The sequence below is a fragment of the Primulina huaijiensis genome, chromosome 10 (genome assembly GCF_012295235.1).
Source record: "Primulina huaijiensis isolate GDHJ02 chromosome 10, ASM1229523v2, whole genome shotgun sequence".
Classification (NCBI taxonomy): Eukaryota; Viridiplantae; Streptophyta; class Magnoliopsida; order Lamiales; family Gesneriaceae; genus Primulina; species Primulina huaijiensis.
Genome location: NC_133315.1, coordinates 19061170 through 19076860, shown reverse-complemented (window position 1 = coordinate 19076860; position 15691 = coordinate 19061170). Strand labels below are relative to the sequence as shown.

General features: G+C 35.2%; 2 protein-coding genes across 3 annotated transcripts; both read right to left on the bottom strand.

Moving 5' to 3' along the window:
- Positions 1 to 206: 206 nt before the first annotated feature.
- LOC140986477 (arabinosyltransferase RRA3-like) lies at positions 207 to 2698 on the bottom strand. The gene is made up of 2 exons (XM_073454739.1): positions 2425 to 2698; positions 207 to 1550 (listed from the first exon to the last, which is right to left on the bottom strand). Exons 1-2 carry the CDS (start codon positions 2686 to 2688, stop codon positions 423 to 425), a joined length of 1392 nt encoding a protein of 463 aa, XP_073310840.1. The 5' UTR covers positions 2689 to 2698; the 3' UTR covers positions 207 to 422.
- A 3109-nt stretch (positions 2699 to 5807) lies between these two features.
- On the bottom strand, positions 5808 to 13280 carry LOC140986416 (putative pentatricopeptide repeat-containing protein At3g18840). 2 transcript variants are annotated; one of them, XM_073454650.1, is made up of 8 exons: positions 11441 to 13261; positions 8219 to 8277; positions 7854 to 7951; positions 7430 to 7481; positions 7229 to 7292; positions 6682 to 6777; positions 6358 to 6430; positions 5808 to 6271 (listed from the first exon to the last, which is right to left on the bottom strand). In XM_073454650.1, exons 1-8 carry the CDS (start codon positions 12950 to 12952, stop codon positions 6159 to 6161), a joined length of 2067 nt encoding a protein of 688 aa, XP_073310751.1. In that variant the 5' UTR covers positions 12953 to 13261; the 3' UTR covers positions 5808 to 6158. The 2 variants fall into 2 exon arrangements, 1 of the variants encoding a protein (XP_073310751.1); XR_012176938.1 differs by lacking the exons at positions 5808 to 6271; positions 6358 to 6430; positions 6682 to 6777; ... (2 more) ...; positions 7854 to 7951; positions 8219 to 8277 and adding an exon at positions 10206 to 10611 and having other exon boundaries at positions 10703 to 13280.
- Between the last annotated feature and the right edge of the window lie 2411 nt (positions 13281 to 15691).

Below are 15691 nucleotides of genomic sequence, written 5' to 3'. Positions count from 1 at the left end.
TGATGTCATTGCTTCATTTGAAATTGGAAGATTTTACAAATGAGAACTTTTTAATAGAACATAGATTATTTTGTTTAAAATATAGAACAAGTTTCCAAATTCAACTGTAACTTTGTTTAAAATCGAAGAAACAATCAAATTACCCACGTAACATAAATTTAACTGTGTATCACGTTTACTTAAGTAATTATCTATATGAAACTTCGATATATAACACATTTTTATTACTGAAACAATCAAGTGTTATAATATCAAACTGCCCAAATAAAACATTTGATTTGATCCATAAAAGCTATTCTCATACTTTTATTTGAAAGCCTGGTAAAGAAAGATACATCAGTAACATATAAACTGCAAAATAAAAGCAAACTATGTCGGTACAAGAGAACGGTACAAATGCCTGGTTAAAATAGAGCTTCTTATCATTCCGAGCCATCGGGGAACGGAGTCAAGGCATCTAGCTTACCGTTCACATAGTAATCGACAACGGCCTTCATTCTCACAAGCTTGTCTGGATGATAGTTTACATGAACTATAACAGGCTTAATCTTGCTGAGTTTAGGATCCTTTCTAACGGTTTTGAAAAGAACTTTGCTGTTCATGAAGAGAAAGTAATCCATAGTTCTTTTTGAGGCATGAAGCCCCTCATATCCCGGATGTGATGGAAAGAAAAGCTCCTCGTTAAATACGGCTTGGTCCCAGGCATTCTCACGAGCTAAACGAGCAGTCACACGATCTAAAAGCTCTATTGATGGGATAGTTGGCCTTATGTAAAAAAACCCAGAATTGTACACCCATATCCTTATCGTGTGAGCATATCTTGCCCAACCCATTTTTTGTTCGTCAAAAACGTCATCGTATCCATAAGCCGTCGAGTTGTCGTGACCATCAGTCATGGACTCCACATCTGAGTCCCGGTAAAGATTTTCAAATGGATTTTTCAAGTAGACTATATCGATATCTGATAGAAGAACGCTATAGCCTAGCTGCAAGAACTCCCTCAAAAACCGAAACTTCAGTCCTGAAACAGCATGGTTTCCTCCCGTTTTTGCAATGGATTCGATCCCCTTATCTTCGTCTCCCTTACTAGTGTCTCGTTTATACACTGGGACACCGTTTGACTGACAGAAACTGACAATTTCATCATCCAAAGCAACAACTAGATAATTAGGTATACCCACTCTCTTGATACTAGTGAACCAAATTTCCAATTCTTCCTTCACATTGGAATTTGCAAGCGCAACAATAAGTTCTCGATTTACAGCAATTTTTTCCAAGATCTTGGCCAAACTCGGGTTCACTGACTCATCGGGTACAACGGTTGGGTTGGTTCGTAATCCTTTCACAGTGCCAAACGCTCCGGTTTTATGCTGTTCACCCAAAACCAACACCTGTTTCTGAGCACTGTCTTCCCCCTGTTCAGCCAATTGAAGCTTCTCCTTCAACTTCCGTATTTGCTTTTTCAACTCTGCGTTCCTCTCTGAAGCAGCTACAAACTCTGCCTTCAAAATGTTAATGCGTTCTGACGACTCGCACTGAGAGAAAATAACCTAGAACAGAAACTTAGACCAAGTTGAGAACCTCATACTCAGACAACAAAATACCACAACTTTATAATTTACAACCTCATGTAAACACAATCACACCAAAATATCANTATGAAAGTAGTCAAATAATCATCCTAGCGAGACTTAAAAAATGTAGACTTCTTTAACGTAAAATATTGGCTATTCCACAGCCATCAGTGGCAACAAACTCCCCCCAAATCGGCAGAAACAAACGATATAACTGTATGGGAGGACCCAAGAAATTGGAGAAGGGGGAGCGAAACAAGCTCAGTGATGATGTGACATATTTTAGGGGGCGAAATATGGATTTGTAGAAAAATTATATATAAACTTTGAAAATAACTCAGACGAGGGGAGGCAATTGTGTCTCCTGTTGGGAACACCTCTGTACAGAAAAAGCCACGAGTCCTCATGCTCCAGTAGTCAGTTTGACCTCCAAACTCTGATACTTATCCCAAATGCTCAATCTCATTGAATAGAGGAATCGATAGTTTTATGTTAGAATAATATCACTCATAGTATACCAAAATCGAACCTTTCGAATTTTATTTGTGTTAGTTTCAGATCCTATTTAGGTATAATTATATTTAAAGCATCATATGAGATATTTAGCAACTCATAAGATGTCTGGACAGTATTTTGTAAGTCCAAACTCCACCCACCCCTCCCCCACAAAAACAAAAAGAAACTATTCACCATAAGTTAATAAACCTGAGAAATTGCGATCAAGACTTCACATCACATCATTCTAGTGAATTAAAACAAGATCCTGAAGTGAAAACACGATTTTCAGTCACCCAACAAAGTTGACCACGGATCAACTGTAAGAACATATAGTATAAAATGAACTTGGGACCTGCGAGTTAGATTCCGCGATGAGGTGGTTGACGGGAGGTAGGGGGACCAAGAATCCGTTGGGATAAAAGAAAGCGAAGATGCAACCGGCAATAACTCCGGCAGCTACTGAGGCGACGACTCTGGATCCTTTCGGCGATAGGCCACCGCCGTCTTTCTTCATCACTATTCCGTCTCTGCGAGCGCCAATCATGGCGGAGTAGCACGAATATTTTAATGCACCATGGAAATGGAACCAGACAGCGAGTGGAGCAGACCTCTGCATATTTACGAATTATTATTATATATAATATAATATAATTATAAATATTACACGAAATGTGACAAGTCAACCGTTGTAACTAATATTGGATTTTAAAGAAAATAATATATTGTAATTGTTAATGACAAAAACATGTATGAAACGGTCTCACGAGTCGTATTTTATGAGACAGATCTCTTATTTAGGTCATCCATGAAAAAGTATTACTTTTTATTGTGAATATCAGTAGGTTTGACCCGTCTCACAGATAAAAATTCGTGAGACCAACTTACAAGAGACCTACTAATTGTTAATAGGCACTTATTGCTATTTTTAAGTTGCATTTGAGTGATGAATTCGAGTAAATTTCAAATTTTAATCATCCAAACAAATCAAAAGATTTCAAATAATTTAATCCAAACACACACAATTAATTTTAAAAAAAATTTGTTTGAACATATTTTTTTTATGGGAGCACAATACAATCTTTGGAATGAGCAAATGAAATATGTAAGATAACATCTTTTCATCTTAATAAATGTAACGTGTGCGTGGAACAAATTTGCTCCTCATCCGAGTACCTGTATAGAGATTCGAATGGATTTTGCAAGTGGACAATATCAACATCCGATCGATAGAAGAACGCTATAGCCTAGCAGCAAGAACTCCCACAAGAACAGAAACTTCAGTCCTGAAACAGCATGGTTTTCTCCTGTTTTCGCTATGGATTTGATCCCTTTATCTTCGTCTCCTTTACTATTGTCTGGTTTATACACCGGGACATCGTTTGACTGACAGAAACTGACGATTTCATCGTCCAAAGCAAACTACTAGATAATTAGGTGTACCCAATCTCTTGATATTAGTGAACCAAATTTCCAACTCTTCCTTCACATTAGAATTTGCAAGCACAACAATAAGTTCTCCATTTACTGCAACTTTTTCCAAGATCTTGGCCAAACTCAGGTTCACAAACACCTGTTTCTGAGCACTATCTTTCCCTTGTTCAGCCAGTTGAAGCTTCTCTTTTTTCAACTTCCGTATTTGCTTTTTCAACTCTGCGTTCCTCTCTGAACTCTTCCTTCAGAATGTTAATGCGTTCCGACGACTCAAACAGAGAGGAAATTACCAAGAACAGAAGTTGAGATCGAACCTCATATTAACCCAACAAATTCCCCCGATCCCTTGTTATTTTAGACTCATTATTTGTGATATTACAAATTACTTAATTTTTTGATTAAAAAAAATTAAGTATTTAATTTTGACAAGACTAAAAAGTATTATATATGTATAGCCAAATATTTTCTAGATTTTTATTTATTAGGGACACGATTAGTAATTGGGGAAAATGATTTTTTTATTTACCAACTTTTCCAATTTTGAGTTTTAAAATTTTTATTTTGATACAATAATTTTTATTTTTTTTATTTTGTTCCAATTGTTGTGACAAGTTAATAATTTTATTATCATGTCTACATTTTTCGAAACCATGTCGTTATATTATGGTGTTATACCAACATTTTCCGATGTTATGTCAGCACTCCGAAAAAATATGAATGAAATCTAAAAAATCCAAAGTTATTCTTCCAAACCCAAAAGTTGAAAAATTGGTAAACCAAAACCAAAAATAGACAAAGTTAGTGGAATAAAAAAATTATTTTTTCTAATAATTTAAACAATAATTTTAGAATAGTAGGAAATTATATCTATTATTTCATAAACTTCTATCTTAGAATAACAAAGATTCCCAATGCATTTTGCCCATGTATCTTGTTAGTTGCTATAGGTTTATCAAAGAGGAAAAGTTAGTAAGTTGGTCATAGATGCCGTGCACACCATGCAACACAAAGATATGGACCAAACATCACTCTAATTCTACTTAGTTTTTTTTTATCTACTTATTCTTTTTCGCTTTGAATTATCATCCTTTTTTTTGTGTGAAGAAAAGGAATCTATATCTAAAAATTAATATTATATGAGGTAAAAATAAAGAGCGACCTTATAAAAAAATATTTCTTCGTATCTAAACCCTTCAAGATACAAAAGGGTCGTTTAATTCGACAAGAGTTAGAAGAAATATGCCAATTTTAATAGTCTACGTACAATTATAACCTATAAGAACCAAGCCAAAGTAAATACTTGTGGCGTTGAATATATTATATAATTTATTCATTTTAAAGTAACAAATATTTGCAAAATAAAAAACATGATTTCAGTAGAGTTGTCAAAGAGGTCGTCAAATTTGCGTGTTATAATGGATTGGGTTGACAGTTTATTGATCCGTCCAAACGGCGAACTTTTTTATCTCATCAAATGATGCGTTATGGCGGGTTGCGCAAACCCATTCCAATCCGCTAAATAAAACTAAAAAAATTTGCATAATTATTTTCATTATAGTTTTTAGCAAAGCGATAAATGATCGTTCCTATCATGATTTACACAAATAAATTATAATAAACTTATAATTATTTCATACATCTACATACCAATTTTTTTTAATAATATAGATTTCTAATTAATAAAATATACTGTATTAATATTGATAAAAGGAAGAAATGTGTCATGATTAAAATAGGAAAAATATTGGTAAAATATCAAATATAAAATGGACAAAAAGTATTTTAATTTAATCCATTAATGTATAGAAAAAGGAAAACTGTCAATTAATTACATTTATTATTTTTAAGAAACAGTTACTCCCAAACAACATCATCATGATATCATCTTTTTTAAAGCAAAAAAAAAAAGGAGACCAATTTCCATCTTTCACACAGAAGATATCCATATACAACAGCAACATACTGAGAAATGGCTTCAATTTTCATCCCCATTCTGCATTTTCAGGAAATGAAATGGGATACTAGTTTTTTTTAATTATTATTATATAACAATTAATCAAATAATTTATGTCTTAGGAATAAAAAACAACAATAAATTGTATTTTAAATTTTAAGAATACCCAAACATAAAAATAAAATATTTTATCTATGTGACATCACTCGCTGGACATATTTTCACGAGATTTACCATTTGAAATAAAAAGAATCTCTCTTTTGCGAAAACAAAACAAATTTGCATCAAGATCTTTAACATATTTTCCAAAAAAAATTATCAGAAAAGTTTGTTTCGCAAAAAAGCACACAAAAAAAATTCTATACGGATTTCAAGTACGTTCAGTATTGAAAATATGGAACGATTTGGAAACAATTGCAACTGTTAGGCACAAAACTCAAAAGTTTAACATGAAACATGGAGGATTTAAATCCACATAACTACAATATATCCAAACCTTTACGAGAAGAATTAGCATAAAATGTCCTTTGTATTCCCATGTTAAGCTGCAGCTCATTTTTCAGCTGACTGGCATGTGTGGTTGTAAGTGATTAATTATCCTGATAATCCAGACATACACGACCGGATGCATAATCTCATGCCATCACATATGAGTGTTTTCGTCGGTAGCAACTTGTTCCTATTTCAATACAAACATATCGTCACTCTTCATCTTCTGATTCTGAAGTGTCCCCAGTTTCGGGAGGAGCTTCTATAGCAGCATAATTAACTCGCCTTTGCCCCGGGTGAATAATTTCCTTGACCACGTCATTAGCTGTAAGATGGAGCGAGTGGCATGAGAATTAATGTAATGGAAATTGTACCCCCCAAATAACAGCAACTTCATATTAATGAGAACACCTGATAGTAGAATCTTGAAAAGTAGCTTCTTTGCAAATTGGATTTCTGCTTCATGATTGCTTACAAATTTAGCCTGCAAGATACAGGCATAGCTGATATGAATTGGGAACTAATACATTCAGTCGCTAATTTCTGTGAAAGTTCCTCAAAAAAATGCATGTATATGAAGTGGCCGGAATTCCTACTAATAAGAACACTACACTTCCCGTTCTGCCTGCGTAAATTTCACAAGAAAAATTAGAGGTCCTTTAGGAGAAAGGGGAAGGGAGTAACACAATCAAAATGAACTAAAACATCATCTGATGGCCGAAGATAAGTATTCACCATTTCACCGTATATGAAACCCACAAGTTGATCTAGTCTTGGCTGATGCCTTTGGAGAAAAGGGCGCAGATGATTCATATATAATTTCCTTGCTCCCTGTCAAAAGAAGAGACAGAAGCGAAAGATTCACAAACAAAAGTGAAACATAATCATACAACTATTCATGTTAGAAACATTAAAATATTTAATACCTGCAATGTAAACCACAGGAATCTTTTCACAAAAGGAAAACGAAAATCACAGGGAAAAAAACACCACCATTATAATGTATTTTACAATCAACAGAACCACTCATTTGCAGTCTCGTGAACCAATAAAGGGGTATACATGGTTCCTTGGCTAGGTAAGCTTCTTACAGATGAATTATTTCATAATTTCAGGTTAATATGCAGCAAAGTTCCATCTTCCATTGTGAAACATATTTATCATGAACATGATATGGTGTTAGAACTGATGGGTAATTCCACAATTCAAATATAACTTGAGAAAAGAGCAAAGTCAAATAACATTGCAAGTGAAACAAGAAAAGTGAAATGCATGAGCTTACGTCGACAGATGGCAGTTGAAGCCATACGAGAAATGCAAACTTCATATGATAGTAGAGAGGAAACCTGAAAAGACCAAACAAACATCTAAGATTACCAAACGATCGAGAGAGACAAAGAAATATTATATTGAGGTTTCGTAAGCGTGGGCAGTGAGCCTTAATCAGATGGAAATTGAAGCAAGAAAATAGGTCTAAAATTACCAATAGAGAAATTTATCTGTGAACAACTCGACAACACTGAAAGATCCATAAGCTGCAAACATGTGATCAACTATATTCAGTTAAGGTAATAAACAGGATAAATCAATAAGATTACATGATTTCAAGGTTTCAACAGATGTAAGTTTAGTTTTAGTTCTGGAAAACATATAAGTCTGTCATCCCATCCTACAAGCTAAAATTATAATAAAAATTGTGATAGAACAGCATTCTTGAGCAACAATAGACATAAGGAACTAAAAAATTATATAATTTTTTTTTTCGCAACTCAAACACCAGGCAACAAACTATACAACTCTATTAACCTGGATATTTTAAAAAACACGAGCGTAACTCTGAAGATAGGACTAATTTGATCTTATTTGACCATAAATGTGTGGATAATAATTTTAACAATTTAACTAACCAGCCCAATACAAAAGCCATTTCTGCTGTTCATCTTGATCTTTTGCCTCGATGGCTTTAAATGTAGAATATACAGGCAAGACAATCCCCACAGAACAGCTACAAGAGACATGCACATCATCAATGGATTATCAACATTCCAGATCCCACGAGCAAATAAAAGTCTAACTCTTAACACTGAATGTGGAGAAAATTTCAGCTCCACAAATCATTGCTATAATTTTTCTAAAATTACAACTTATATAGCACAAGGAATTGAATGAGCAAACTGTACATGTCGGTGATGTCACCATGTGAGTGGAAGTAGACTTATGGTAAGAGATTCAAAGCTACATTTCTTTAACTAACACAAAATTCAAAGCTCACCATGCGGTGCGAACCACAATATTAGAACCCAGGGGACAGAGAAGCAGTCGAAGCCCAGCCTGGAATTATTAGTGTTGTGAGCAATATATCACAATACCAAGCACCAATCGCATTACTACGTAGAAAAAGAGAGCAGTAAATCACTCAAACAATATTAAATGCCAATAAATCCAACTCGCTCTTCCCTCACACTAGCACAGGAAATACTAAAACACAAACTCTTCCAAATTTCGAGCCATACCACAGCCTACCCTTCACCAATTCCAACAATCATATAACAGATCCAAAAAGGGACATATTAATTTTTATAGTTTCACATGCTTGTCAACAGATAAACCAATATCACTTGATCGACTCCAATTAGGAAAAAAACGAACAGAATATGCAAGCATCCAATAGTTCTATATAATAAGCTGAATTGAAGAGTATTCCAACAAAATTCTAACCCAACACAGTATTTCCACTGAACACCACAATATGACCTGATTATATGATCTCCGAAAACCAGCAGAAATTCAAAAGCCTTGAAAAACAAACCTCGCTGGACATGCTGGATGCGAATAGAGCCATTTTCACGATTCAATTCACGGTTAAGGCAACGTCGTTTAATCCCGAATCAACGTCGTCTATTTTGCTCCAGAGAAACAGGATCTCGTCGGAAGGATTTTTGACTCAAAAAGGGGTGGCTTAACGACAACTCTTTGTTTAATGTAAAACCCTTCTGGCTCGAATCGGAACTCGCGTGAGTACTCGAAGAAACGAGAAAGCACCAACCAGGCTTCGGATTACCCTCTTTCGATTCAGGCTCACGTGGATCCGTGTGGTTTTAAAACCAAAAAAAGAAGAAGAAATCAGAACCGAGTTATAAAGTACGGCTCGGTTTGATTTGTTTCCTCTAAACCGTGGTTTATTAAGACAATAAGAACTGTACCCAAAAACATTTTAAAAACCTACGTCATTTATAAGATTCTATTATTATTAAAGTATTATCCTTGCATAAAATGATTCTTATTCATTATAATAGGTGAAGGCCATTATTTTTTATTGATCTCAAAGGAAAAAATAAAATGATTGGATACATACTTCGGACGATAAATGTATGTTTAAACTCAACCATGTATGTGCATGTTTTGGTTAAATTTCCTGAAAACGATAGCATTTTTGGGAAATATAAATATATTTTAAGTAAAAATTTGTATGAGACGGTCTCACGGATCATATTTTGTGAGACGGGTATCTTATTTGGGTAATCTATGAAAAGGTAATACTTTTTATTGTGAATATCAGTAGGGTTAACCCGTCTCACAGATAAAGATTCGTGAGACGTCTCACAACTCTATAATTTATGGTGTTTCTCAATGTTACATCTCATATATTCTACATCGCATAACTTTTTAAAAATCACTCTTTGCGTGACTTAATATATTTCCATCCTCTAATTGAAGGGTAACAACAGGTTGCCGTGCCCACGGAGCCTCGGGAGAATAACCGGAAATAAGCTTTTAAAGTTTGCGAGATGTAAGTTTGATGATTAATTGATCAGGTCTCTAAGATTGTTTGATAATTTTACGAAAAATATTCATATGATTTCTCATATTTTATACACATAAAAACAAAAATTTTCAATTTATAGTTGGAAACGTTTATCTTCGTCCACACTTTCATAGATATTGATAGAAAATAAACACACATTACATGTGTAAAATTATGATCACAATACAATAGCTATAAATCAAGTGATAACATGAACACAAAATTTTACAATGTCGTTATTTTTTTATGTTGATCAAATGATACTAAACAATAACAAGAAATTGTTTCCAAAATAGAATAGTTGTGTTCAATTTAAAAATGAAGTTTTTTTAGATAATTTTTTTATATGTAAAAGACGGTGAAATTTTTAGTGAGACAATAGATAAGAAGTTTTTATTTAATATATAGAATGGATTCTTATTATTAATTTGGAATCATATCCATTCTTCGCTAACTGGTTACCATCATAGCTCACCGCGTCATGCTTGTCGAGCGAAGTTCAAAAGGAAAATCTGATAGCCACAGTTGGTTGACAACTAACTCTATTCTTGGCTAGCTCTTCCAGACCTATGTAATACGAACTTGCTCACCAAACTCACTAACCAAGGGACTCGTCCGGAGATAATCCTTTCAGTGGTTGCTAAAGCACGAGTAAAGATAGTTTCTTCAATGGTGCTGGCCACGCCTTTTGGTTGCCCCAGCATCCTGTGTGGAAGTGTACAAATCATAGTGATCAACATGTGACAACTTGTGGTCTTGTACAACTGAAAGAAGGCCTATGTGTAGCAAAACCGGATTTTATATTATAGAATGACCCGTAAGAGATTGTCTTCTAAACAGCCGATCACTTGAGAGCTGATCTGTGACATGTGAAATTTTCAAGAATGAGATCGATATCAACAGAAAGGTAATGAGAGAGAGACAGAAATACAGATGATAACGATTATGTACCTGTAAATACTCTTGTTCTTGATTCATATGACTCATGCGTAAAGCACGTATTCAAAACTCTGAGTTATCCACTTTCAAAGACAAACGTGAGAGCAAGAAACAACATCATTACCATCAACCACAGTTTTTGTTATGGCAATATATGCTCGGTTATATGCCTATTATGCCATTTGATGAAAGCAGAAATATTTAAAGACACATGTCCAGATAAAGATCATCGAATGTCTGAGTCTTTTTTGTCGAGGCATCTGTATCATAAATTTCATGAGTCAAGTTTCCTAGGGTATAATATATAGCCTTGGCATCTGAGTGTGATCTGTCCCCCGAGGTAAAGATATGAACTCCAGTCCCGACGTGCAACCAACTGCAACCAGTGAGCTTCTTAACTTCGTTCCCTCTCATCTTATTCATTACCCTCCCCATTTCATCCCACTTGCCCCCCGATGCATATACACTGGCCAGTTGGACGTATCGTGCTCCATTATCACCTTCAATTTCTAGTAGCTTGCTCTCTGCCATTTGTGCAAGTTCATGGTTTCCATTACCCTGGCAAGCATTCAAGAATGTGCTCCACATAACAGAATCAGGTTTAACATCTACCTTTCCAATGAAGGTTAAGGCCTTTTTGAGTTGATTTGACCTCACATACAAGTCAACCATACAAGAATAGTGGTCGATTTCAGGTGGTATTCCATAATCTCTTGTCATTAGTGAAAAGTACTTTTCTCCATCTTCAACTAATCCTCTGTGGCGGCATGCCGATAGAAGTGCAATGAAGGTGACTGCATCAGGTTGAAGGCCTCGCTCCATCATTTCCTCAAATAAATTTATAGCTTCATTTTCATACCCATGATGGGCACAACCAGCTATCATCACGTTGTAAATGACAGAATCTCGTCGGCTAATTCTTTCGAATACCCTCTGTGCATATATTATACTGCCACATTTCGAGTACATGTCAACCAAGGCACATGAGGCTTTCTCATCCATTTTTACTCCGGTTCTTATTGTATAGGCATGGATTTGCTTCCCAGGTACCATGCTGGCGAGTATAGCACTTGCTCCAAGCAAACTAATAAGAATCAGAAGATCTGGAACAGTTTTCTCCTCCGCTGTAAACTTGCGGAAGAGAACAAAAGCATCCTCACATTTTTGTAATTTTGTATAACCAGTAATGATGGCGGTCCACATGACATAATTTTTCTCCTCTGACAAATCGAAAAGCCTTCTGGCTTTTATCATGTCACCTTCTGCAGAATAACCGACAATCATTGACGTGGTAGAGAATAAGTTCCCCATTCCAAATGATTCGTGAACAATCTCAGCATACCTCATATTACCACACTTGCAATAAATATCAACAATGCCACTACTGATAAATGGATTTGAAAGCATTCCTTCTTTCAAAACCAATGAATGAACTTCCTTTCCTATCGCCAAACTCTTTAAAGTAGAAGAAACCAATAAACTAGCAAAAGTGTGCTCATTCCACTGAAATCCCACCTCTGCCATACACTTAAACGACTCAATAGCCTCCATCTCGTGCCCATTCTGTAAATATCCCGAGATCATCGTGTTCCATGACACATTATCGTTTAACTCTGGTTTGATCATGAATATATTCTGAGCCATTTCTAGCTCGCCTTCTCTAAAACAAGCAGCCAACATAGTATTCTTCACAACTAAATCCATCAATGACCCATCTCTAAAAATCCAGCAACAATCAAGAAAATTCCCACATTTAGAGTACATGTCTATCAAAGAACTCAACGCGAATGAACTCAAGTCATTTCCACTCTTTACCATGAATGAATGTAGCTGCCTTCCATAATCAAAGACCCTTAACTTTGCGATTATGTTAAGCATTGTTGTCAATGTAAACTCATCAATTCGACCCGCATCGTCATCACATTGCATCTGAATAAGCAATTCAATAGCCTCATTCTCATGTCTGCCGGAGCGTGCATAGCCAGAAATCATTGAATTATACGTAACCGTATCTCTACACGGACAAGAATCAAAAAGGGTCCGTGCTTGGCTCAAGTTTCGAGACTTGATGTAAGCGTTTATGATAGTGTTCCAAGAATACACATTTCGCTCCGACATTTCATTGAACAGTTTATGAGCAGCTTCAATCGAGCCATGGTCGGAGTACAAACCGATGAGGTTATTGGTGATGAAAATTGCATTGACAAAACCATATTTTATGGCGTGGACATGGCATTTGAGAGCCTCTCCCAGGGCTCTCATGCCCTGAATGTAAAATATGGAACAAAAAAGAAAATTTGTCCCAAGACGAGAATTTATCCGGCTAACTTCTTCACAGTACAGTTTCCCGATCCATTGCTTTCTTTCGCATATACGTATTAAACCAAGTAAAGTGGTCCGTTTATCAGTCTACTCAGTTAACTATCCGGCGGTTGTTCGTGGTGCTTGTAAATGGCAAGGCTTAGGAAAGAATTTTGATAGTATTCCGGAACTAAGACTTATCGGAACCGGGGAGAATGGCATAGTTTGGCTGAGAAGTAGCGCGGGAAGGGAATTAGTTCCTCTCTCTTTTTTTTCCCTTAATTAGTAAGCGTGANAATACCAAAATTATAAAAATGCGGATATATGTGACCAAATTGCAAGTTTCACATATGTGACCAAATTGCAAGTTTCACATATTACGCCTTGTGAAGAAATCCATCGAGCAATTTTTGCACGAATGCTAAGAAAAGACTTTCAGGTAACTTTATATATGTTTACCAATACGTCAGTAGCTTTCATGCTGCTTCACTTGATCTTCAGCTATGTTTTTACAACGCAAGGAACTAGCCATTGGAATATGACAGAGCAAACTAGTCGTAGAAGTTTTTCTAGATATTTGTTTTTCCTAGATATTGTCCCAACATAATAACAAGTTTTATATTATTCAAAACCATCACTTGGGTAACTCAGCAAATATATTGTCTCATTTTCGTTGCAGTAGACCACCAGTGGTTGTCCATTGATGTTTTCTTTAGTCGTGTTTCCGACATGATTTGTATCAAGTTCTTCGTTTTAGTTCATGAGTATTTAGTATTATCCTACATGTACGGTCTTCCAGATTTTTTCTTCCTGTATAGATATGTATTTTTCCAGTCCTCAACTTCAAAGTGTCTCAGTTTTCATGTTTTAGCTATGATCTGGACAGACTAACATTGAATGAGATGATTATCAAAGAAAAAAGATCAAGTTTCTCCAAATACGTTCCGAGAACTAAAATTTGTGATTGTGTGTTGTGATTGTTGGTGAGCTGCATGGTTGGTGATGGCAACATGATTTGTCAAAAGTAGTAGGTCGAAAATAAAGGAAAATTGTGGGAATTGAGATACTCGGTACATGCACAGGAGCTCTATAAATAGATTTCCTCTTCTTTGGTTGAGATGCATCCCAAGCTCAAGAGAGCAACTCAAGTTGTGTGTGTAAATATATTTTGAACAAAGAAAAACGAAAGTAGTTTTCAAATGTTAGATCTAAAGACAAATGTGCGTAGACAGCTGACTTTGCAACAATAGTATCCCATTTTAAAGTCTCAGAATGTCAAATTTGGGCTTATAAGGTTTTGTCGTTGCCGACATGGCTGATGACCTAGATGGCACAAAAAGTACTATTGGGTGTGTGTTTATATTAGGTGGCATGACAGTAAGCTTGGTATCTAAGTTACAAAAGATAGTTGCACTTTCGACTACTGAAGCTGAGTACGTTGAAGTTACAAAAACTAAAAAGGAGATGAATGATATGGTTGAGATCCTTTATGGAGGAATTGTGTCAGAAGCTTGAGGGGAGCACATTCTACTATGACTTTTAAAATGCTACTTATTTAGCAAAAAATCATGTTTATCATGCTAAGACAAAACATATACAGATTCGGTACCATTTCATTAGATTTGTACATGAAGATGAAGTTTTGATGCTTGAGAAGATTCATGGAAGTAAGAATCTAGCATATATGCTCACAAAGACCGTGAACATTGACAAACTGAAGTTATGTTCAACTTCAGTTGAACTCCAGTCTCCATATATAAATGAAGAGATAAGAGTAGTTGCATTAATGATGTGAAGTCATTATTGAAATCGAGTTTTCAAGTGAAAGAAATGTTAAGTGAGCTGTCATCATCCTACATTTATAATGGTTGGTGGTGGCAGCATTATTTGTAACATTAGCATGCAGAAAATAAAGGAAAATTGCTGGAATTGAGGCATTTGGTACATGTATGAGAGCTCTATAAATAAAGCTTCTCTTCATCGGTCGAGATGCATTTCAAACTAAAGAGAGTAACTCAAGTGAGAAAAAAAAAATTGAGTGTTATTTTTGAGTGAGTTAGAGAATTATTTTTTCGTTTATAATCGGGTTGAGATTGTGAGATATTGATTGTTTTGTATACACTTGTAAGTTTCTCCCTATAATAAATATTTGCAGTTGTTAAGTGAACGTAGTCTATATTGGATAAACCACGTAGATCTTTATGTTATGGATGATTATTTTATTTAATATTTTTTTGTACTATAGTATCATCACGATGACCGTTTTTATAAAATTGTTCCTACAGACCATGAAAGTTGAGCTTTTACAAGCTACTTCACCTTTCCTTTACTCTTTCACATAAAATAAAATGAGATTAAATTGGTATGGGCATTATGGGAATTGGTGAATTCATATTTTATGATTATTAATTTTCCTCAGATTTTAAAGAAGGTGGTTTTAGTGGCTTCCGGTAGTTCTTCCTCATAGTTTTCACAAATTGTCTTTTCATACGCGACAGGAGCACGTCCGAATTGGAGCTGCAAGGTTTTGCGAGCAGAACAAAATACAGTGGTTGGTTCAATATCAACTGACTATCTCAAATATGGAATTCGGTACTCGTAGTCGAAAGATGATTTCTCTGGATGATATGGTAACTGTCAGGGAAAAGAAAACGGATATAATTTTAAATAAACTTGGAGCTTTAAAAAATATCATTGTAA

What these genes read in the sequence shown, in the direction of transcription:
- LOC140986477 (XM_073454739.1), bottom strand. Translation starts at nt 2,688, where the DNA reads ATGCAGAGGTCTGCTCCACTCGCTGTCTGGTTCCATTTCCATGGTGCA. An exon ending in TCGCGGAATCTAACTCGCAG is followed by an intron (nt 1,551 to 2,424) that starts GTCCCAAGTTCA and finishes TTTCTGTTCTAG; the next exon opens with GTTATTTTCTCTCAGTGCGA.
- LOC140986416 (XM_073454650.1), bottom strand. Translation starts at nt 12,952, where the DNA reads ATGAGAGCCCTGGGAGAGGCTCTCAAATGCCATGTCCACGCCATAAAA. An exon ending in ATTGTGGTTCGCACCGCATG is followed by an intron (nt 7,952 to 8,218) that starts GTGAGCTTTGAA and finishes TGTCTCTTGTAG; the next exon opens with CTGTTCTGTGGGGATTGTCT. An exon ending in TTCAACTGCCATCTGTCGAC is followed by an intron (nt 6,778 to 7,228) that starts GTAAGCTCATGC and finishes TTCTTTTGACAG; the next exon opens with GGAGCAAGGAAATTATATAT.